This window comes from Choloepus didactylus, chromosome 8, assembly GCF_015220235.1.
Source record: "Choloepus didactylus isolate mChoDid1 chromosome 8, mChoDid1.pri, whole genome shotgun sequence".
Taxonomy (NCBI): Eukaryota; Metazoa; Chordata; class Mammalia; order Pilosa; family Megalonychidae; genus Choloepus; species Choloepus didactylus.
In genome coordinates this window covers 123,492,664-123,517,663 of record NC_051314.1, presented here as the reverse complement: position 1 = coordinate 123,517,663, position 25,000 = coordinate 123,492,664, and the positions used below count along the sequence as shown (strand labels likewise).

The window sequence follows — 25,000 nt, the reverse complement described above, 5'->3', positions numbered from 1 at the left end:
AAATTCTGAATGCCACAATGTCCAAAAACTTGAATTCAGAGTTAAAAACAATAAAGCAAAATATCTTGGTTGCTATCAAACCAGGCCCTGAGTTTTCTAGAATGAAAAACTATGAATGATGCACTGGAAGAAAAGAAAACCATAGACTCAGATGCAAAATCACAGCATTTAATGGGATAATAAAGAAATAAAGTATGACAAGACGTCACAGCAGATTGCAGACTATTCCAGATGTGAGGTGGTTCATGGTTCTCTCCCAGGAATGACAGAAGAATGAGTGGGTTCAAAGTAAGTAGTTTCCACCTGGGATTTAAAAAATAGTGTAAACAATAAATAAATGTTTGCATATATAGATATAGTTCTATAGATATAATAACATATATGTACATATACAAATACATATATGACATATATATATTTAATGATGTTTCATCTTATAAAGCAAACAAGAGTGATTTATAAAAGGTGGATAAACAGCTGTAAATTCTTTAAAGCTATTTAAAAAAATTAATCAAATCTTAATGACTATCAATATACTCATCTAGCATGTGCAGCTGCACAAACCTTGTGAAATACCGGGAACTTCTCTTTGCTTCATCCATTGTTCTATCTTCCTTAGGTTTTCTTTGTCTTACCAGGTATGCTTTCAGCTGTCCATGATGTATGTAATTTTCTTACCTTTTCCTGTGCTTTGTTTTTTTCTCACTGGGGAACTGAAATGCTGTCGATATTGTAAAAAACAAGTGCATAGTCATCTGGAAAATAAAGTGTAAATAAGTACTTCCTTACTAAAGTTCCAACTTGCTATACCCAGGTTATGTCAGACAATGTACACACACCAGGGCTAATATTTCTGATAATTTTGCAAGAGAGTCACTCCCTCCCTCATTTTACGAATCGAGAACTATCCCCTCAAAGTTTAGGTTGCTTGATGAAGTATTTTGAGTTTGTAAATAACAGAGCCAGAATTCAAATATTCCTTGACAAACTTCGCATGGCATTCAACACGAAATTAATAGCATTAACATTCCAGAGAAAACTTTCATGTCTTTACAACATATTAGTAATTGCTTTGGAAAACAAAACTCTCACAATTTTCCTATAACCCTTCCAGAATGCTGCCCCCTTGCTTTCTTAAATCAAAGTCCACCGAGGTGGCATGGCATGGTAAATCCTGGCATTAACAACAACAACATACCAGGCCGCTTAGCCTGGTTTATACTTCAATTAAAGGGGAGTCTTTTTGCATTATATCAGAAGGATTCTAAGTGTTGAAAAACTCTGGTATCAGAAAATGGCCCTGTCAGAAGACATAAAATAGAGAAACAAAAACAAAAACAAAAACAAAAAAACACAAAAATCCACGTACCGTATAAACCATCTATTATTTGATCTTTGAAGACCAAGGATGTTTTGGGAAAATTTAGCAGCCCAGGGCATTAGGACATGATTTTTGCAGCCTACCTTTTTCATAATAGTCATAGACCATGACTGGGGCTTGCTGAATGTTTGACACAAGGTTGGTTTGCTCAACAGAGAAAGTGAAACTTTTTGCTGTATCAAAAACCTATAAAGATACCAATTATAATTATAACAGAGCAGGTCTGCAAAAAGAAAATCACTTAGCAAATTAGCTCCCCAAATTCATGATCTACTCAATTAAGTGGATCAAGAGTATCATTACCTTACATAATGGCAAAATAATGATTTAGTTAATATTAAATTGTATGCAATGTTAAGTTCCATTGCTTATATCGAGGTACAAAGAATTTAGTTGTAACTGCAGAGTAATGTAGACAGTTGCGTGAATGATAATGATCTTCATGTAGGGTGGCTCTAAAACTCATACCAGCCTCTGCTGGAGTTCAAGACAAGCTATAAAAGAATTATATATCCATTCTGTGACCAGACTATGTTAGCTCCTGGGAGAAATGAAAAACAGAGGCGTTCCTCCACTCTGGAACCATCTGGTCAGGGATCCAAGGTATATATGAAATAACTTGAGAGTTAACAGGGAAAAGATGATTAGTGGGACAGAACATGGGCAATTTTTAGCATCCCATATTTCTGACGAAACCTATCAGGCATATTTATAAACAACAGAAAATTATTGCTGAACTTACATTTTCCAGGTAGAAAAGAACATGGTCATTCTTGACTTCAGTTTTCATCACTCGGCCATTGTTTCCAAGCTTTGAAGAAAGAAATGGCAGGGAGGGATAGATATTAGAACAAATGAAATTATCCTTTTGGAATTGAATACTTCTTGCTTTTTATTTAGCCAGTTATCAAGAATCTATTTTATGGAATGTTCCCACAGTGCCCTGATATTTTCCCAAGCACAGGAAGGAACTAAATAAGGAAATACATTATGCTATGCACCATGGAAAATAATGACTAATTACTAGGAATTAAGGAGTCCATCAGAAATAGAAATATGGACTCTGAGTAAGTTTGTTTCAATGATGAATTCCATGATTCAGTTTGACTAACCAATTATTTCATTTATACATTCTATAGCTTTCTCTGCCCTGAAGATTCGGCTTCTATTTTTACCTCCTCAATGGATGACAAGACTGGAGTAAATCCTGAAAGCATTTTTACATCAACAATGACCATATTGGAGTTATTGCGAGTGCCAGTATATCTGAAAATGAAAGAAAATGAAAAAACACTAGTTGAGACATCAACTTAGAAAGGTGACATCTCATGGTGAGGATGGTGGGTAGGGAGATAGACTCTAAGTCTGGAAGAAAGGCAAAAGCTGAAGAGGAAGCACCTGAAGTTGTTCTGAAGCATCTGAGTATAGGCTCTTCCAGAGTGAAGAAAGATGAGATGACACAAATCAACTTAAGTCAGAGCAAATAATGAATCATTTCAACCTAGCACTTCCGCAAACCCTGTTCTTAAGCTTGCCTGAGGCTGCAAAGTCAGAACTTATAGAAAAAGCTTATAAATTTATATTACATCTACTAATGTTAGCCTTAGATTTGCACAACGCTTGAAAGAGATCTTTGTTTAAAAAGCAAGATGTTGGCGGAACCATAGAATAGACATAGCCCCATGAGGTCTTCTAGGCTATGCCCCTGCCTCTAAATGGGGTTGTTGACACGGAGGTAAGGGTTCCACCATGTATTCATTTCTCTCTTAGCTTGGGTGTTCAGGAGACTTTCATTAAGAAATCCTAAGAGAAATCCCCCAAACTACTTTTACTCAGTGTTTCCCCAACATATTAAACAAGGCTAAAACCCTTTGACTTCTATACATCTAATCTGAATTCACGAGGATTCTTTTACCTACTCCAAAAAATAAAAAATCTAAAATTCTTGCTCTGTACAGTTAGAAAATAAACATTTATAAGCTTTCTAATATAGGAGGAAAAATATCTCCATTGTCCAAAACTGACAGCGCTCCCATAAAAGAAAGTCTAAGCATTGCTGGAATATATGTGTGGCAAAAACTTTCAAAATAAACTTGGATACAGTGCAACATATACTTATATAAATATAGCTCTGATTTTGCTTAAGACATACTAAATTGTGATGTCTACAGAGAAACTTATGAAGTGACCATGCTATAGAAATATTACTGCCAATATGTGAACTCATTATAGTAACCATCATTCATATTTGTAATTTCATAACTGTTTAAAATAATTCTTTTTTGGTATATTATCATTTCTATACTTTTGGTACTGATATCAAAATATGACACTTACTTGAGAGTCACTGTTAGGTCAAAATTAGCTTGGAATATATTTGAAGAGTTTTTCTTTACCATTTCCAAGGAAAGGGAAAATCCAGATGCCTTCTTACTTGGTAGCACATTATACCTAAGGGTAGCCTAGAAAAGATAGCAAATGATAAAACCCAATTCACTTATCCTGTAGTAAAAACTGAAGGACCTATTATTGCTCTATTTCTATTACTAAAGCATTTTATTTCACATCTTTCCAATCAGGGAAACTGCTTAGTTTTCAGAAGACACAAGAATCTTTAACAACACAATTTAAGGAAGATGTCAGAATACTTTCTAGCAGTGATATCCTCAAGAAACTTCTCAATTACCCACCTATACCTAAGAGTGTGTGCCTGTTTATAAAATAACTTACATTTTCAAATGTTGATTAGAAAACATCAGTGAGAGAAAGAGCTGAAGTATGCATAAAGAAAAGCTGGTGCTTCATAAAAAAACTGAACAGCCAGCCTGACCTTTACTCCATATCAGGTAGATTCCTATTACCTGGATAAATATACAACCTTGCCCTTCCACTTCTGCTGTGTATTGTCCATTCACTTTTGTTATTTCCAAACATTGGACCAGTAAGCGGTTGTCACTGTTAACCTGGAAAATCCCACTGGATTCTTCACTTCTAAACGTGACAATGTTTTGATCCTTAGAGAAGGTGCACTTCATGTAGCGGGTTATGGCGAGAAGACAGACTGCGGTGTCCTGCACAGAACATTACAAGTAATTATCTGAGCTCTGTTACGATGTAATATAAATTGTCATTTGGCCATCAACTTTAAATCAGTCCACAGAAATACTTCAAATGTAGGTCAACAGAACACCAAGAAGCAATATCCTTGAACAACAGAAAAACATATTTGCACGTGCATAAAAGTTGCTGCAATTTAAATTAATTTTCTTCTACTGGTCTTAATTAGATTTCAGTTTTCTAAAGAACTTTTATAAAGTATCATCTCTGCTATTGAAAATAAGTGTCAAATCTTTTCTGAAAGTTCAGGTGTTATATAATTCAGTGACCTAACAGCTGCCTGGGACAATGCTCATGCCCAGTCATCTTCAAAGAAGAAATGTCAGCAGGAGGCAAAGCTGCTGGGAGATTTGCTAATATATGATTTTACTCAGAACTTAGGCCTGAATAAAAGAAAGTAAGGAAGAAGTAAGGCCTTTCTCCTGAGGATAAAAGTACATTTCCTTGCATTTTCATTTGTTTTCCTATTAAGGAAAGACACAACTCACTGTTTTCCTACACATTTCTCCTATTAGCCATTCCCTTCCTTTGCTCTTCCCAATGTGTAGACCACAGAAATTGAGGAAAATTCTTCAGCTTTGAAAAATAAGTCATTTGCAAAAATGAATTCATCCAGTCTGACCCTAGTGCTATCAGATATCTAACCTACTATAGAGACTCTTCTAGACTTACATTCTATTTTTACTGTGTAAATGCAGAGACAGAAATAGGGCAAGAGTTCTTTGAAAAGGGGGCCTTATTCCGCAAATTTGTATATAGACACTTCCTAGTAGAGGGCCTGATACACAGTAATGGCCCAATAAATGATTGCTGAATAATAAGATATGACTTATAATATCAAATATTCTGCATCTCAAAGGTATTCTTCTGTGATAATTTTTGGAATATAGATTATTAAAAAGTAGTGTCTTCTTCCTTAAACTTATTGACATTAATATCAGGCCCACATCAATCACCTGGGTGGAAGAGAAGCCTCCATGGGAATTCATCTGCTGGGCAAGCCACTGGACAATCTTACTGGCATATGTGAGGTCAGGAGTTTTTCGGGAAATGACAGCCAACAGCACATAGCAAGTCTTTTCAATCTCAGCGGAAGGCGCCCGAGGAAGGAAAGAGAAGGATTCCTCTGTGTTGGGTTTCTTTGCTCTTTCCCAATAGATCACATTATCTGAGAAAAAAGGAGGATTTTCACACAGTCCCAATAAAAAGCACTGATTACACATAAGAAAGATGCAGATTCCATTCTTGGCCTCAAATAGCAACTTCCTAATGTCAAAAGTGGTATGTGCATGTGTTGCACAAGCAGTTATTTTTGACTGTGGCATGGGCACAATACTTGATTTCCTTTACATCACTCATTTGAGAAGAAAATGGCAGAAAAGGGAAAGCGACAAATAGAAAATACATAATGATCTTTAAAGGAACATTGAGAAATTCCATAAGAGAAACAGAAACATTGTGGTGAAGGTGCTTCTATTGCTAAACATCTACATGACTGCTAAAACTTTCATTATTTTGTTCTCAAAGTCATCTCCATCAACAAAAGCTGATCACACTTACTTATTTTTGTAGCAGATTCATCCAGGATCTTGAGTAAGGGTTCTGCTTGCTCCTCTTTTCCAGCTAATGTAAAAACATAAGCTAGCATTGCATGATTGTAGCCTTTAGTGACACCATTTTCCAATGCCTCTTGTAGGCAAAAGAGCCCATCTCGTAGAGCAGGAAACTACTCAAGAAGAATAATATATTTTAAAACAATGCTTGAACACCTTACAAACTTGCTGAATATTTAAAATAATCATTCTTTCTTATGTATCTAATAAAATATCCTTGAATTATATTTTACACATAGACCTATTCATACATGCACATATGTATTTTAGTTCAGAAGTGTCAGTAAAACAAAATTTTAGTGGTGTTATTAATATGGGAAAAATAAAATGTAAGTATTAAGAAAATGGCAGTTTCTATAACAGGATAGTAATATTTTAGTTAATGATATAAATTTCTTCTATGGGGCAAAGCATATGAATTCATTATTAGACATAAGATGTTTTACTCTTAATATCTAAAATAGAGGCTTACATTCCTAAAGATGATTTTTGAGATCTACTAATGACTCTGAAAATTCCTAGTATCTAAGTTGAGGAATAGATTTTGAGATGAGATAGCTTGATTTATGGATTGGGAGACAGTCAGAATGAACTGCACTGAAGTTGAAAATCTGTATCTACTGAATAGGTTAGAGAAACAATGCTGGTTTATGGCTATCCTTAAAGCAGGGTGCTTCATCTAAAATTCATGGCTGAAGTTCAGCAGTTATATAAATTCCTGTAATTGCATGAAAAGCTTGTGTATGTATGCATATGTGCATTCTCCTGAAGGAAGAAGCCAGTAGTGTTCATCAAGGGTATCTCTGAATCAAAAACATTACAGTAGCATCACCTAAAGGGGGGTTAATGAGTTAAATGCTCTCTTTCATCCTATCTAAGAATTCAAAATCCCTTTGAATCCATAGTCTATTTAATGTGCAGTCAACCGACTGATACCAAAAGATGATGCAAATGCATACGGTGAAGTTGAGCCCAGCTTCAAGGAATGCTCCAACAATATAGGCAGTGAGTAAAACGTCCTCTTCATCTCCACCCTAAACACGAAGGAACAATGAGTCACATAGGACAGTAGAACATAAAAGAGCAGCTATGCTTCTAAAGTGAAACCAGGAAGGAAATACTGGATGGATACAATTAGTCATAAAAATACGTGAAAAGATGTAATTTTTAAATTAGATGACTAGTAGCCATGATATCTGAGCAAGAATCCATCAAGACCAATGTTATAATAAAATAAAAATACAATTAATCTCATATATAATTAATGACACACATAATCATATTTCTGTAGCCTGGTATTAAAAATGTATTCTAAGCAATTTGTATGATGTTACTTGACTCTATTTGGTATTAAAGTGAAAAAGGCAAACAAAGAATATCTGGTGGGGTGAAATAGAAAGTTGCTGTGAAGTTTCCTGAACATCCCTGGAAAGATACCCAAGGAGGTTATGATAATTCTTATACTGTAAAATTAGAAAGGCATTTAGAAGTCATGTGGTTTTCAAACTGACTGTGCATCCAAATCTCCTGGGGAATTTAAAAATTAAAGAAAAACCAGATCCACACAAGAGATTCTAACTCAGAAAGGCAGGAATATGATACAGGGAAATGAACAGTAATGAGTGCTCTAATAAATCTGATAAAAATAGCATCCAGGCTCACATTTGGGATTCACTGATCTAGTATAAATCCCTCATTTTGCCTATTTAAGCAAAAGGCAACCTCCCTTTTCCTTAGAAAAGGAAGTTTTAAAGGTGCAAATAATTGTAGATGGTGGAACCAAAATAAGATATAGGGATAGGGACTCAGAGCACACAAATTATTGCAAGTTGTATCACCCTTCCTCTGCAGTATAAGTTTTCCATTTTCCTTTGCTTCTTTCCTTCTTCCAACATAACACAACGCAACACACACACACTCACAATTCATTATGAAAAGGACTAGGGAAGCTTAGACAAATTGAACAGTGATCAGTAATGAACCCAATAAAAAAGAAAAACATGGAGAAGATCTTTTAGAGAAGAACATAGAAAAGTCTGTGATTTTTCTACGTAGGAACAAGAGCAGTTCTCCATTAGGGTCCTCCCATGTGAGGAACAGGCTTAGACTAATTTAAAGACATTTTTTCACATCAAAAAGAGTAAAGCAATTCAAAGACAATTTGCCTTAAGACTAAATATCTTAGATAGTTGCTATTCATTCATTTTTTGAAGTGGATTAGTTTAATCAACTTTCCATTCCAAAATCCAAGAACAGGAAGAAGGCTCTAAAGGAAAAGTCCAAGATATTCAAGGCACATTATGGCATACTAAAATATTATACAGGGAGATAGAGGGAAACACAAAGTTTAGGGGATTAAAGTACGCAGAGGATGGACTGGAGGTGGACAGCTTCTCTGCAAAGAAAGGAAGTCCTAAGGAAGGGAGAAAGCCCAGTGATTTACCTAATTATGGACAAGGAAAGGGTGGGTACTGCCAAGGACATGCTGTACCTCATTTGTATTTTGGCCTCGGGTAGGCTTGGTTTTTGTGCTCTTCATTGAGAGGGTATTGGAAAAGGTTGCTTCATTGAAACAATGTCAATTACTAGACACTCTTCTGAGCTTTCTCACCGTCCACAGATAGGAAAGAATTATCTCCTCAAAGCCCCATCCCTTAATTCATTGGCTGGTTCCAAATTTACGAATGTTTCCTCTCCGGAAACCCTCTCTCTCCCCTCTCCCCTGTTTACAACTTATTTATTGCAGGGGACTGATTCTATGGAAGGACTTAAGACTGAGTAAGGCACTGAGAAGATTCATGAGAAGTTATAGCTAGGCTATAGGATTTCGAAAGGGCAAGATTCACAGTATCCTGTTCCAGATAGGAGGAACCAGAGATAGGGAAGGTAGGCAGTGTAAAGGAGGAAAGAAAAGCACAGAGTTCTGTTAATCTCTCACCTCCCAGGCATTGTTGAAAAGTTTGCCATCACTTTTAAAGCATCCATCTGTTTTCTGTTTGCTTGAAAGCCAGATTAAGGTCTGTTTCTGAATTTGTTCATCAATGAAAACATATTTCTTCATTCCCTCAAATGTCTTAAAAGTAAGAGCACTGAGCCTGTAATGGAAGTTACCAGAGTGAACGTTAGTTGAAAATGAAGTGATGATGTTGGCTACTTAAAAAGTTTCACTACCATTAATAATTTGGAGTAATTCGATTATGTGCAGAAATTACTCATTTCATCCAACTCATCTAATAGTGATGGGAACCAGTCTTTATTGATAGTGACTCTTTTCTTTGGGTCAGTAAAAGGTCATAATAATAGACAATTAACAGTGTGCTTCCACGTGAAGTTCTTGTTATAGAGTCCATTATATTATCCATACATGGAGATACAATGGGTGTAATCAGATGTTTGGGGGCCTTCTAGTCTTACTTTCCTAAATCTAAATGGGACAGTGAGAAGTGCAGACTAAGATGTGCCATTTTCCATGGCGTTAACCAGCTGTGCAAATATGGGGAGTCATAATTAAATGATCATACTGCTAAGCAAATTGGCATTGTACTCTAGGCATATTGGTGCATTGCAATTAGAACAATAAAATATTTTAGTTTTATCTGATTATCCACTGTAAATTCACTTTGGAACCCACTTCCCTTCTAAATCTCCACTGACTTAATCCTGTTAGCTCCTCCTCAAGCCCAATTCAGATCACTCAGATCATTATTTAAAATAAAAGTTTTATCACTCACCATAAGCTTCCTTCCTGATTCCTCTGTGAAAACACACTATATGAACCATCAAAGTTTTTGAAAGATAACTGCTTTTGATAACCTGAAATACAACATTGAAGGAAATTATTTTTTAACCCATAAAAGTTAGAAGAAAAAGAACGGTGTGGCGCATGCTCTGGACTTTGATGTTAGATGTAAGTTTCTAGGATGAGATGATCATTTAAATTTTAATTGCTAAGACTCGGGTTCTCCATCCATAAATGTGAAAATATAACTCCTACCTTATGGGGTTTTGAAGACAAATAACATATAACATGTGAATATACCTAGTTCAATAACTGGCTCTTAATTGGAACTTAATGATTGTTTAATATCCTTTCTTTAAGATTATTTTAATTCAGTGTTACCTTTACGAGAAGAAAACCCAGAGAAATTATGCCCTTAAACTTTTTCTTTAACATCACATTTTACAAGGGTTATATGCCCTTCTTCTATAAACAAATCCAATCATTTCACTGCAATGGAACATAATTGAGCAGAAAAATATAGAAGTTGATGCACAAACCAATGGCAGCTACTATTATCAACAACAGAAATAACAAACAAACCAGTTTGCAAAATGTTAGATATACAAAAAAGAACTGAGTTCGTAATTTGAAAATGCATAGTCCTAAATTATGAGGGTAAATATTTAGACAGATTTTGAAAACTTTTGAGTTAAAAAGTAAACATAACTAGAACTCAAAGAGCCTCAGTTCAGATTCACTTTTCCCTCATCAGACTTCCTTATAATTATAGCTTTATGAGATCTTGGTATTAATAATAACTGATTTCATCTCTTATATGTATATATTACTTAAATCATCTCACCATTAGATAAGAAAAAGAAAGCCTGAGATTTAACTTCCTCTGTCAACTGTTCAGTGGATTTCAGATAGTCAAGGACATAGATATCAGATGCTAGTAAGGCAATATTCTGCTCGCCACATCCATAGGGCATTTGGAGAAGATTCTCCAGATTTTGTAGCGCAAGTCCTAGAATATCCCCTGAAAACAGGAAAAGCAGAAAATTAATGTGGCTGGTAGGTGCCATCTCAGCCTTCATAATCACAGATAATAGGCACCACGAAAGTGGGAAACACTTAAAATTGAATCCAAAAAGTGGGAACAAGGAAAGTTTTCATAAAGTAACAAGTTTTCTGAAGGTAATTCTAAAGAGAAGAAAACTATGAAGGGTGAAGTTAAAGGGGTTTCTGGCATGAAAATATTTCTGAAAATTTCATATTCTCATTACTAGAGAGAGAAAGGGAGTCAGGAAAGTATATTTGTGTGTTTGATTATTTGTTTTTTGAGAAACTGACCCTATGAATAGGTCCCTTATAAACTGTAATCCCCCCCTTTCTAAAAAGTGGACAAAAAAGTTTGCCTTTTGTTAAACAAGTTTCTCCTTTTATTGAGGAAATCCCTAGCATCTTTAACAGGCAAAGTTTATTCTGTGTGGTAGGGGACAGTCCTAGCTTGGCCTGCTGTCTTTCTTTGGACCCACAAATATCTCCTGTGTTCAAGACTAGATGTATCAGTGAGAAAAAAAAAATCCCCTGGTAGATAAAGGGACTTCCGGTACATTCCTTCCCCTATTGTCCAGAGCATATATAAATATTCACCGGACAGTTTGACTCTGCTGGGCATGTTTTATGGCATCAGGCTCACACCCCTGTGGTATATCTGCTCCCAGAGGACGGGGACAGAGGAAGTTTCCCCCACCATGGCAAACACACATGAGAGAGGAGTCCTTCCTGTAGAACATGGCCATGCACGGGCCACAGATTGACATTCGCCAGCTCTCCAGGAACTGATGCCCACCAATGCAGCTGACCTTGCTCTGTCTCTTCTCTATGTGAGTAAGCATTGTCTCATCCAGTGCTGTGTGAGTCGTGCTTCTGTTGGTGACCCCAACACCTACAAACCATGGAGTGGGGTGGTTCCCCCAGGACTGAGTTCCTGGTGGCAGGCATTGTCAAGCTCTTGCCACTCTCCACGTGTTGAGACTCCAACCCAGGAAGCGCTAACAGGTGTCTCTCCTTCTGACCAATATTCTGCTCCTCCCAGAGTTGGGAATTTCATTTCAGGTTCTTGGGCTATAATAGAATCCTTTGTTTTCTGAATGCCAGTTACCATCTACCAGAACTAGTGCTCTGTAAGGACACAGGTTTGGAAATGGTATTGTAATCCCTTCAAATCCTGCAGGGCAACAAACATAGAGGATGATCCTGAACAATAACTCTCTTCAGCTGATAGCTTAAGAGAATCTTTCCATCCTGTTGTTTTAAGAAAAAATTTTTGAGATTCTCTCACCCCAGATTTTCAAATCATTGTGTAACACAAAGTTTAATAAACTTACCCACAACAGTGAAAAATGCTCTGGCTGACCCTGCTACTAAGCTGTTTGGCAAGTCCAATATTATTGCCTTAGAAGTTTTGGTACCTGGAAAGAAATATTGATAAAAAATAATGTGATGACTTCTTCTTCTAAACAACAGCAGCAGATTTGTGGGACAAATATATTAGAATAAGATTCCATTTGTTTTATTAATTTTACAAGTTGCTTGATAGGAGAGATGAAATTGAGGTTTTGATCTAGTTTAGAATAATGATACATTCAGAAAATAGTCTATAAACCTGTGTGCTAGATACTGGACCCATTATCTATCAGTTTAGTGGCACCTGAGCTACTGCATGTATGAAAAAATGTGAAAACTACTGACTATGACACACAAAGTAGCACACACATAAAGTAAAGCTTGAAGATTCCTACTAGGCATGAAAACCAGCTCACCATCATTCAGGCAAAACAATACTCTTTACAGCCATAAAGGAGGGGGTTGAGGAGCAGTGATTTATCTATGGGCTGTCTCACCCTAAAAATACAGAAGCAAAGATTATATTATGTGCTGTTGGCATAATCCTGATTTCCCAGGGTCCAACACTGTGAGACATTCATAAGGCGAGGAACCAAGAAGCTACAAAATAAGAAAAACAGGCTGAAGCCGATCAATGCCAGAGGTGAACTACAAAGATCTCATAAATACACTTTTTGTTTGCTAAAATTACACAACCAAGATAGGGCGTTACCTTTTGTACAGATCAGGAATACCCTTACCTTTTGTACAGATCAGGAAACTTTGGCTTTCCTCTTTTTCAATACCTTCAGGCTATCCAAGAGAAAACAAACACAAGAACAAATAATGAGATCAGACCATTTTTCCACAAAGGAAAGGTAATCGAGCATTGGCTCACATAGGCATGGCTGGTACATGTTTATCTCTGGAAGATCTGTGCAAGTCCCCTTCTGTTTATATCCAAAAATTACTGACCATTGTCAACACCATTTTAGGGCTTGTGTTTCCAGGAATAAGACAGAGACAAATTGTGTCATTAAAAGTGTCACTGTCAACTCCTCTGACCCTGTCTAAAACCTCCAGTACTCAAATGAAGTGTTTTGCCGAGTAGAGGCAGAAGCCAGAGGACAATGCTCCTTTGATAAGCATTGATTCTTTTGGAGGATGATATTTCTGCATAGGAAGGGAGGACAAATATATTTGTCTCTTGGATTTGAGAGACGGTAAAAAAGGGGAAGGAATAGGTATATAGGAAATAATATGAGTCAGGTGCAAACAAACAATTATCAAGCATTGGGACAAGTGTTAAGTTTCATTATCTTGGGTCTGGTATTAATTTAAGAAAAGATGACTTTGATCCCTGTTTTAATTCCTTTAAAATGGCATGTCTTGCATCACAAGTAAGTATGGTCATTAAAGAAGTCGACTCAATGAAAACATCTTTTGATATTTAACCTGTTGGATACCATCTATTTCTTATTGGGAAGAAATTGATGGTTTTGCATGTACATACCTCTACCAACAAAGTCTTGACCACAGTGTCTCTCCATCTTAGATTTCGCTGTTCATTATTTTTATGTGGGCAAGCACTACTTTGTTGGGTCTCGGCAACTACAGTGATATTCACTCTTCCTGAAAAACATTCCAATATAAGTTAATTGACCACTGGCCCCTTCTGTACTGGGAAATTATGGAGTCTATGAAACAGTTTTTGGATTTGGTGAACCATATCCCATCTTCATATTTATGCCTAGACCAAAATACCTTGTTCTTTCTCCTGTCTGGAGATAATTTGGTATGTTCTATTTTACCTATTTCAAGATTCCTTATATTAAGAATATATTAGGTGATTTACTTAAGTAGAACATAAGAAATTTTTAAGGAAATAACTTTCTGCAAAGCCTACTGATTTGATTCCTTGATATCAATTATTTTTAAAGGGGACATAGGACAAAATCCGCACATAGAATCAGGTATCCATTAACATAGGAATGTAAGTATCAGAGCTGTATTGAAGGAGAATAGGATTGAAAGGGTTGTTTAAAGGCATGTCTCCCACAGATCAGCACCACAAATATAGATAGGGACTTGCATGATATACTTCTAAGGTATGACACTAGCACAGAGAGTTGACAACAGAAGGGTATATGGGAAAAATCTACATATTGCATACTAGGGACTATAATTAATAGGAATAACATACTAGTAACTACACAAATACTAGGGACAAATAATTAAGGACTGACAAGAGCTACAAGATGTTTTGGGTCATGAGAATTGTTTAAAATGGAGAGTGATGAGGATTGTACAGCTAAGTGATGATAATGTGAGATATGCTATATGAACTTAGGAATCCCCTACTTTATAAGAGGCTTGCTCTGGTGAAACTTACGGTTGTAAAGGGGAGGCTAAGCCCATCTATAAATATGCCTGGGAGTCACCTCCAGAGAACCTCTTCCGTTGTTCAAATGTAGACTCTCTCTCTCTAAGCCTAACTCTGCAAATAAATCCATCACCCTCCCCCTGATGTAGGACAGGACCCCCAAGATGAATGAGTCTTCCTGGCGACATGGGACACGGATCCCACAAATGAGCCTGACCCTGGCATCAAGAGATTGAGAATGCCTTTTGACCAAAGAGGGGAAAAGAATGGCAACAAGATGGGTTTTCAGTGGCTAAGAGAATTCAAATAGAGTTAAGTGGCTGTCCTGGAGGTTACTCCTATGCAAGCTTCACCTAGATATGCCAAATGGCCACAGTATGATAGGCCCAAGTCAACAGTAGTCACAAAAAAACTTAAGGAATACCCAGATCCCTATCTGAGACTCTATAAAGGTTCCATTCACTAAGTTTATTCTTCAGAAACTTAAATTCTTCAGAGAACTCCTGTGCCAGCTAAGTCCAAAACCCAGAAGCAATAGCCTCTTCAAGAACATCAACTAGATGTGTCCCCTTTGCTCATAAAGTTGACACCCCTTTTCAACAAGAGCAACTTAGGGTGGTCACTGCTTAGACATCCCTGAAGATCAGGAAAGTGATTAAACTAGAGAAGGTAGTAGCAACAGACAAGATGGAATTTAACAAAGGCTTAAGAATACTGAATCTTTATAAAATTTTCTTTTACTTAGTGGCTGGAGTATTAGAATAGCTAGAAGGAAAGAACTGAAATGGTGGAACTGTAAAACATAGCATCCTTTGAAATTTGTTCTAGAGTTAATTGGTAAATTATAATTTGAAAGCTATCACTTTTTTGTATATATATTTCACAATAAGGAAATAACTGAAACTATGGTACTATAACTCATAAGTAATTTGGAAATTTCGTATATAACTACTTGTTAAAGCATGCTTTGAAAGATACTGCCTTTTTTTGTATATATGTTGTATTTCACAATGGGGAATGACTGAAACTGGAACTGTAACCTATAATATTCTTTGAAATTTGTTCTCTACTTGTTAAATTTCACTTGGAAAGTTATCACTTCTATGTATATATGTTATATCCTACAATAAAAAAATATGATAAAAAAAGAATCAGGTATCTAGGGCTCCTAACCTTGCCCAACAATATAATAAAATGTGATATAGAGGAAAGAACACTGGACTGAAATAAAATGCTAGCAAGAAATCCACTGTTTTTAACTCCCTGTGATATCATGGGTCATATAATTAAAATTGATTTCTAGTTTCCTTGCTTATAAAAATTAGAGCATTGCAAAAGATAATTCTTTAGGTTCTATTTTACTTACATGTCTACTATCAATATACTTTACCAACATACTACTACTCTTGTATTTTGTTTATTAGTTTGCTCTTTTTCATTTGTTTGTTCTAGAAAGCTTTAATACTCCACTCTTAGAAATGTGCTCTCCACTTAATGTCATAAAATAACAAGTTAGTAAGATACTATCTTTCAATTGCCAGGAAAACAATTTTGAAAACCTCATATAGTAAGAAGTTTGAGAAACTTAAAATATAAGAAAAATAAACCGAGGCAGACTAATGTCACAGGTGAACTAGAATGAACTAAAATACATTCTTTGCTTGCTAGGTAATACAATGAATATAGGACATGAAATAAATGAAATTTTAACTAGCAATAATGAGTATTACATGTCTACCACATCTAGCATCCTTTCTTTACTAGACTCTTTTCAACTTTTCCCTTTCCCTACATTTTCAACAAGATATGATTAAATTACTTTCTTATACTGCAGATAATATTGGGAGACAAAACTCTTCTTAGTTTTGTTCTCCATCCAAGTATACTGTGTTCTTGGTGCCTCATGACATATTTAGCAAATTTGCAGATGCTAGAAATTCCATAACTAATCATTGTTATTGGGGAGAATTTTCATATTAGTGACATGGGTTGATGACAGTAAGAGAAGGAGCAAGTGGAAAGCAAAAGAATTTAAAAATTGGATCACAAAGGCAATATTAATGAAAATATGGCCTTAAGAATTGATTTGAGATGAATGTACAATATTCTAATCACACTATGGTTTTGCATAAATGAATGTTAGTTTTGCTCTATGCAAGTATTAGCAACAGAAAATTAGATTATAAAAATAAGATTTTTAAAGGAGAATAAAGGAAAAAAAGAATTAAAATGTGAGGAAGAAAATTAAAGTTTTTATGGAGGATTTAGGGAAAGTAAGTAGAGGCAGTAAAAATGGGTGGGCTTCCCATGAGACTGGCATATACATACAGTTACTTACCCAATTTCTTAGGTAAAATAGTCCAGACATATGTTTTTCTCTCTCCAGCTTGTACAATCTCACCGTCATTGTTTTGTGGAGTGTTGCTATTTGCCTCATAGTCCTCCGATGCTTCCAGCTGAACAGAAATCTGAAGGAACAAGCATTGCAATGCAGGTGGCTCTCTAAGTACTTTTCTGTTATTGTCCTTCTGCCCATCTTGAGAAAACTCTGCTTTATCTATTTTTTTTAAGTCAACAAAGTAAAACATACCAAATGACTCTTCTCACAAGACAATAAATACAGTAGAATGTACATCGTTGTGAAATATCATTCTCAAAGGAGTATTTATACTGTTGCTGGGAATTAAAGCAATTGTTTCTGAGTGAGGAACATGGCATCATGCCCTTCACTTTGTAGTCCAGTTTGCATTTGAGAATACATGAGAATACAGCAATATACAAAGAAATATTAAGGAATCTTTTGGCCTTGTTAGATTTTTGTCTCCAGATCTAAAGATTTAACATACCTCTACACATGTATTCAGGTAGTTGAAGACACTGACAATCAAATCAGATTGTTCATTTCGAACAACTGAAAAGGGTAAGGAAAGTTCAACAAAGAATGGCTGAAAGACTTCCAGAGAAACTGTTGATGAAATGCCAAATCCAACATCACCATTCACACAGAAGCCATTTGCCTCCCACTGGGTTATAGTACCAGGGATGGAGAATGAAAGATCTGCTGAACCTGAGGAACTGCACAGAGAGATTAATGGTAAAACGCGTTTCCTTCTCTTAATCAAGAACCGAAATTTACTCCAAAGCAAAGGAAAGTAAGCAAAAAGTATAAGCTGCAGGTTAAAATGAGTTACAGTGCCTGGGTAGGGCATTAAATAGAAATCTTGATAGCTGAATTTCTGTAAAATTTTATTTTAAAAAGACCACATTTAAAATTTTCATGTTTCTTTAAATAATTGTGCTTTTTAAAATTGAGGCAGTTAGCATCTATATGCATGGAATAAATAGATGAGAAACACCTGGTGAAGAGAAAAACAATGTTAGATTAAAAAAAAATAAAACCAAAGGTACGATGAATGCATACAAATGAATGGAATTATATATTTTACAATTATTTTACTGCTCTATTTTCCTGGGAATAAAAGTAAAGAAAGAAAAACAAAAAGAAAATAGAAATAAAGATACATAAGAGAGAAAAGTGTGTTGTAAACTCACTTGACAGCGAGGAGGGTCCATATCCATGACTCTGGAAAGTTTGTTCTTACTGTTTCCTTTATAAAAGCCTTTTCTGCAGATGTAGACATATCATTGTGGACTCCCAAAGCTAAAAGAAAAGACAAATGCTTTATTTATAGAGGATAAAAATACATGTCTCAAGGCCACACACCTATATGCAAGGTCTTTAACTGTACATTCTTGATGTGCCTCAGTGTAAAGCAATATAGAGATTTACTCCTGGGGCTCACAGCCAATAAATGAACATCTCAACCTGGGCATCACCATTTCCATGCTCAGATATTTCCCATGATAAAAACAAAACCAGAAACAAGGCAAAGTAACAAATATCCAGCCAGCATTGCTCCTCCACAGCCAAATTTAGAGAAATTTGTGCCTATTCACTAATCGAGTTTCTCATCTGACATTCTTCCATCTGTCGATTCCACTATGGTAACATGACTTATGCTAAAGTTTCCAATGACATTGCTACTGCTAATTCTCATGAACACTTTCTTTTGCTTGTTTGGTCTCTAGGCTACATCTGATACTGTTCATCACTCTGTCGTTTTAAAATAGACACAATTGTTAACTTCCAGAACACCTAAACTGAACTTAGGTCCTCTTTTCTTCTTACTGTGCACCATCTCCCCCATGATATCCTCACCACAAGGTTTCAATGTCGGTGTTGTTTCTGATGTCTCCTAAATCTTCCCACCAGGATGCTACAGATTTCAGAGAAGGTGTGGCCTGCCGATACCTTGATTTTGTATTTCAGGCCTGCAAATTGTGAGCCAATAAATTCCTGTTGCTGAAGCCAAGCAGTTCATGGTATTTTGATATAGCAGCCTTGGTAGGCTAAGACAACCTTCCTCTCATATCTCCTCACATTGTTTGCTCCCATACACTTCTAAAATTGTGTTCTGCCAATAAAAATAAACTTCCTCTCATACAAGAAGCAAATTAATCCTTCCAGTCAAAACCATTTATAGCCTGCCTTATCCTGCTTTGTTCAACTGCAGGGTGTCTAATTGTAGCCAAAATCAGGATATAATTCACATGTAAAATCTCAGTTCTGTATAGTTTTATCTGAAATATGTCCAGTTCCACAAATCCTTGTGCCATCCCCCAGATGTAAAAGTCAAGATTATCCACCTGCTGTTCTAGATGAGATACTCTGCGTCAGGGCATATCCTCCTGCTTTTATTAGAGGTAAGGGCCTAGCAAATGGCAGCCTTCTCTCCACTGCACATACTTCTGGTTTCTGGTAGTGGAGATTGGTAAAGACTTTCAGACCCATATCCTTCAAAGGAAGAAACAAACAAACAAAAGCTGTTGAGCATTCTTTTCCCACAAAAGCCAAAAAAGTCCTATCAGCTATATTGTAATGGCTAAATACACACATCTCCTGTGCTTGCAAGGGTTCTGAGATTCTAGAAGTCAAGACACCTCTATTTGATTTATGGAATATTCCTAATTTAGAGGAAAAATGATAATTGGTATGATTTATCTAACACATTATGTGCTAGCATTTTGCTAAGCAATCTACATAATGCCCTATTTAATGCTAAAGGGAAAATTACTTACGAGATATACACTTTCATTACTCTAATTAATATCAGATATATATACACACACATATACACACAATACTCAGCCAGTAAAGTGGAGAGCTGGGATATGTACTAAAGTTTGTTTGATCTACGCCCCATTTCTTATAAGCCCGTGTCTTTAATTAGCTTACCTAATTGATAACCTAGCTACATATGGAGCCCAGAACTATGTTGAGACTCTTGATTTGACTACTTCCACATGAGATTTATTAGAACTGAAGGCTGTCTCATTTTCTAACATGGCATTTTATAATTCTAGCCACATAATTTATTTCCAATGAAAACAAAAAAATCAAGAAAAATTAATAACTCCTCTTTATAAGACAGTTGCTGAGTGCTCTATTAGCAGATTACAGATACCAAGCTCAAAGAATAGGAAGAAAACTACATAATCAATAAAACATAGATATGCATAATGTAGAACTAAAATTAAAATTGAAACGAGATATTTTCTAAAATCTTTAGTGAACTCACCCTGACAATATTACGAATGTCTCCATCACCATAATTGCTTACAGGCGTATAATACAAACCATTATAAAACATATCCTTCTGAGGAATGCAAGGATCTAGCTTTTCATCATCAAGGTTAAGGCCATGATAGAAATAACCAAACAGTTCCGTTTTTGGAAGCAGACTGTAAACCTATGAGAAAAATCATAGGGTTCCCAGTGATTTTAAGCACTCCTTTCATAATTACAAAATTGGCAAACTTTGTGCTATAACCATCCTTTCCTGTTTTCTTCTTTAAGACCATGACCACAGTATCTGAACCAATACTTTTGAGCCATCTCATCCTTCCAAAAAAGGAAACCTTCAATTTTGTTTTACGCAGTCAAAGTCACGTTCACAACTGTTTTCAGCTTTGGTGCAGGATTTAGGGGAGAATGTGAGCAAAGGATTACCTGGAGATCATTAATTAATTTACGATTAGTGCACAAATAATTCATTGAAATTATAATGCTAAAACTTCCAGGTCTAATAATGGCATAATGGCAGCTGCTTGATTCCAAATCTTCTCAAATATCCTTTTAAAGAAAACATAAAATCAACAAAAAGAATAATAGGATCCATGACTATATCTCAAGCATTTCTAGGAGACAGAGAATACTGTGGACTTCAAATTAATTGTTAGTAGAGAAATAAACACCAAATTCCAACAGAGGTCCTGTTGCTGCTGAAAAGCTGAGGGTGTGGAAAGCTGGAGAAGGAAGGCTTAAGTGACTACATGAAAAAAACAGTGGTGGAGCCCCTCAATTATAAATCAACTACAGACAAAAGAAAGTCCAAATACAGTGCCAAAACACAAAGCCCAAGCACCATCCTGGTATGTGATCACTCCCAGTCCCAGCTACAGGGAAAGTTGGCTTGAGAGTGAATAGGTGGGAGGTGGCAAATTTCAAATATCATGGATAACTGCAAAAAATAAGATAGTAACAGAGGAGGTGTGGTGACCCTTCAGGACAGAGCCACTGAAAGGAAGGATGGATATAAAAGGGGAAAATAAAGGACACTGAAGAAACAATAGAGGAATAATACATGCCACTCTCTCCTCCACCCCCATTTCCCCCACCCCCAATATTTTGCATCAGAGAAGTCACACTGTGCTAAAATAAGAGAAAAGGGCACTCTTTGTCTAGGAATACTGTCACAAAATGCCAAGAATTAGAAAAAAACATAAATTTTCTTCATAAAAATCTGCTATAAGAAGAAAATAGAAAATGAAAATGTAAACATTTCAGCTGATGAAACTTCTCTGCAAAAGTAAGTTAATAGATAATAAACAAAGGAACAAATTCATGAAGCAGAGATGGACACAGTCTTAATAAGCATAAACTGCTTTTTAGTTCAAGGGGGAAAATTATCCAATGAAGACAGATGAAAATATCTTGCTTGAGTGATCAAAATTATCATCATCAATGATGGGCAGATGGGAATTGTGTGCTTCACATGTGATACCCTGAGAAGCACACAACTTCACTCATGAGGTATCCTCCACCTAAATGTGAGAAGGATTGGACAAACCTAAAATGAGGAACGTTTATTAAAGAACTGGTCTGTGTTCTTAAAAAACTCCAATTTTATAAAAGACAAAGGAAGCCTCTGATCTAGATTAAAGGAAACTAAAGTGACATGGGTATTAAATGCACTATGAACTTTGGCCTGGATCTTGTCTTAAAGGAAAAAAAAATGCAGTAAAGAGGATGACTGACAAAAACTGAATATGGTTGGTAGGTTAGATCAAAAGTATTGAATCAATGTTAAATGTCCTGAATTTGAAAACTTTATTACAGTTATATAAGAGAATGCCCTTGCTTTTGGGAAATGAACTCTGAAATATTGACGGGTAAAATACCATAATATAGGTAACTTAATCTCAAATAGTTCAGAAAAACTATATACATACATACATATGTGGGAGAAAGGGCAGAGAGACGGGGAAAAAGAGAGAAATAAAAAAAGGTGGCAAAATGTTAAAAATTTTTGGATCTGAGTATAGGGTGCATGGGAGTTGGCTATATAATTCTTGCACCTTTTAAAATTATTTCAAACTAAAACTTAAACATATGAATGGGGAGAATTAAAAATGCATTCATTTGCATAGCATTTATATTGATTTACACTTGATTTAATGTTAATATGGCTGGATACACATTTGAGCTGGAATAGATAATAAACAAGGAAAATATTTTTGGGCTCTGGTATCAAATTTTGAGACACTTGAATCTTCTTATCTGGTAAAATGCCTCTGAAACTTCCTATTTGTGATTCCTTGAGGATTTTTCTGCAAGGCAGTTTTCCTAAGACCTCACCACTTTTTGTTGCAGGAAGAATGAGCAGAGGCGATTTACTTTGGAACCACGAAACTCCTGGACAAAAAGATAAACATATATATACAGATATTCCACATTTATAGATAAATCTGTCTTTATTTATTTGTTGGTGCATCTCCAGATTCTGAAATCAGTTAGAACATCTCAGTTCCCTCTAAAGTGAAACTTAAATGCATTTAAGTTTTACATTGAGAAAAGTGATACATAGTTTAGGTCATGATTCATGGTTACCAAATATTAATCAATTTTCTAGCTTTATATTTACAACTAGACTACTATTGAGTGTTAGTTTTAAAAGCAGTGAGATTTCAATTTTCTCTCCCGAGAAGTAAAAACGTAAAGAAGCCTAAGTGTGAAGATCATAGGTGATTTAAAAAGTTTCATCCCTTACACCTTTGTATATTTTGCACAGTCTGACAATACAAAGTGTTATGGGTGGAGTTGTGTCCCCCCAAAATATATGCCAAAGTCCTAATCTCTGGTACCTAAAAATATGACCTTATTTGGAAATAAGGTCGTTGCAGATGTTATTAGTTAAGTTAATGGGAGGTCATGCAGGAGGTGAGTTGGCCTTTAACTAACATGACTTGCATCCTTCTAAGAGGAAAAGACACTGAGAAAAAAGGCCATGTGAAGATGGAGGCAGAGGTGGCATGATCAATCTACAAGCCAAGGAATCCCAAGGACGACCGGCAAACCAGGAGCTAGAAGAAGCAAGGAAGGGTTCTCCCTACAGGGTTCAGAGCCCTGCTGACCCTGGGACTTGGAGCTTACAACCCCCTGGACTGTGAGACAATAAATTTCTGTTATTTCAAGCCACTCTGTTTGTAGTAATTTGTTACAGCAGCCTGAGTAAATTAATATACACAGGTGTCCTTTTAATAATCAGGAAAAAATGTTATAATTATTGAACCTAGATTTAAATATGATCAAAATGTCAATAGTTACTTACATATTTGTATTAACAATGAAGAATAACTATCTTATTAACTGATATAATTTTGATATGAAATTCTGGAATTGCTGGTCTGGACATGCTTATGAAAATGTAAATTCCGTTAAGAGATAATAACCTTAGACACTAAGTATCCTTTAAAACAGAGATTTCTTTTGATCCTAGGTTTCAGTATCTATTGTCGTATTTATTGTTGTTGTATTTATTCCTAACCAAGTCTAATTATTTATGGAACTCTGTATTGTTACGAGCAGTGGGTCAGCCAAGTAAAGTAATTCAGTATGTGACCCAAGAAGAGGGAAAGTAAGAAAACATTTGGTATTTTCCACATGTTCCATTTCAAATAAACACATTATCTGAAGAGTACTTGCAGGAATCCACAAAAAATGAGAAACATGAAGACTTCAGGGAACTTACGCTTTCAGCTGACAGCTCTTGTTCCGATTTCAGCAGCAGAACACTTTTATCCACAGCTCTGAGGGCACAGAATGAATTAGCAGCTGCTTGAAGATGGAGATTAACATTGGAGCCAGGTAGCCCCTGCTCCTTGGAGAACGTTAGGCTAACCTGAAGTGCAGAAGGAAGGAATGAGAGTAGAAGTAAATCTGTATAAAGATAATTGGAAGATATTCAATATTTCCCAAATAAATCCTTATATATTTCTGTACCTATATCTCCTCTGTCCACTCTCACCCTCAGCCCTCCTCTCATCTCAGGATCCTCATTGCTGCCAAAGGTTATTCAATCTGTTTGGTGGTTCTTCTATCCCCTAGTAATTTAATTATGTCAACCTATATTGTGAGGCTACCATGTAAAGCTTATTATACTAGTCAGATGAGAAAGAGACAACAGAGAGCAAACTTTTTATCCCCTCTCGCTAGGGGCAGATCACAAATAGAAGTAGCATCACCTTGTTTTTAAAGCACTTGTCCACCTGAAATCTGACACTGTCGGCCACAATTTCCCCACTGGGGTGAAGAGTGTAGACAAACATGACAGCCACAGGCGCCAGATCAGCACTGATGTCAATACGGAATGAGAAGTTTCCATTCCAGGCTGTGTAAAAAGCAGATGTCATCAGCAGACGCAATGCTCAAAATTTCCTGGACCATTGGGTACACTCAGACAAACAAGAATGAATTATGAATAGAAAGAATAATTTGGGCACTATTTTAAAGGCAAATGAATTAAACAACAGGAACTGCATATCCAAATAATGAAGATTGCATAATTTAGGCCATGAAAACATTCGGTTTTTGGATATCACTTTCGTATAATATATCTGATAACCTGGAAATAATAGAAACAGGTTAAAATCTCCTTCATCAGAATATTTAGTAGCTTACCCCAGGCCAAAATAACTGTTGCCCTCCATCCACAAATCAAAATGTTAAAATGTTTTTTCTACCCTCTTGACTATTTCACCATAATATTTCCTTA

The 25,000-nt window shown here is 35.9% G+C and overlaps 1 protein-coding gene across 1 annotated transcript in view; it reads right to left on the bottom strand.

The window, feature by feature from the left end:
- Nucleotides 1-570: 570 nt before the first annotated feature.
- Nucleotides 571-25,000, bottom strand: part of LOC119543428 (ovostatin homolog 2-like) — a 31,989-nt gene continuing 7,559 nt past the window's right edge. The window contains exons 7-28 of the mRNA XM_037848246.1: nucleotides 24,471-24,616; nucleotides 23,978-24,127; nucleotides 20,246-20,416; nucleotides 19,314-19,461; nucleotides 18,159-18,267; nucleotides 17,453-17,681; nucleotides 16,945-17,074; nucleotides 13,737-13,855; nucleotides 12,985-13,036; nucleotides 12,226-12,309; nucleotides 10,695-10,871; nucleotides 9,843-9,924; nucleotides 9,050-9,206; nucleotides 7,071-7,145; nucleotides 6,059-6,224; nucleotides 5,455-5,666; nucleotides 4,243-4,452; nucleotides 3,719-3,843; nucleotides 2,557-2,647; nucleotides 2,124-2,192; nucleotides 1,465-1,567; nucleotides 571-755 (exon numbers count right to left, since the gene is read on the bottom strand). Coding sequence (XP_037704174.1) covers nucleotides 703-755; nucleotides 1,465-1,567; nucleotides 2,124-2,192; nucleotides 2,557-2,647; nucleotides 3,719-3,843; nucleotides 4,243-4,452; nucleotides 5,455-5,666; nucleotides 6,059-6,224; nucleotides 7,071-7,145; nucleotides 9,050-9,206; nucleotides 9,843-9,924; nucleotides 10,695-10,871; nucleotides 12,226-12,309; nucleotides 12,985-13,036; nucleotides 13,737-13,855; nucleotides 16,945-17,074; nucleotides 17,453-17,681; nucleotides 18,159-18,267; nucleotides 19,314-19,461; nucleotides 20,246-20,416; nucleotides 23,978-24,127; nucleotides 24,471-24,616 — 2,858 coding nt within the window. The 3' untranslated portion in view covers nucleotides 571-702. The remainder of the gene's footprint in view (nucleotides 756-1,464; nucleotides 1,568-2,123; nucleotides 2,193-2,556; nucleotides 2,648-3,718; nucleotides 3,844-4,242; nucleotides 4,453-5,454; nucleotides 5,667-6,058; nucleotides 6,225-7,070; nucleotides 7,146-9,049; nucleotides 9,207-9,842; nucleotides 9,925-10,694; nucleotides 10,872-12,225; nucleotides 12,310-12,984; nucleotides 13,037-13,736; nucleotides 13,856-16,944; nucleotides 17,075-17,452; nucleotides 17,682-18,158; nucleotides 18,268-19,313; nucleotides 19,462-20,245; nucleotides 20,417-23,977; nucleotides 24,128-24,470; nucleotides 24,617-25,000) is intronic.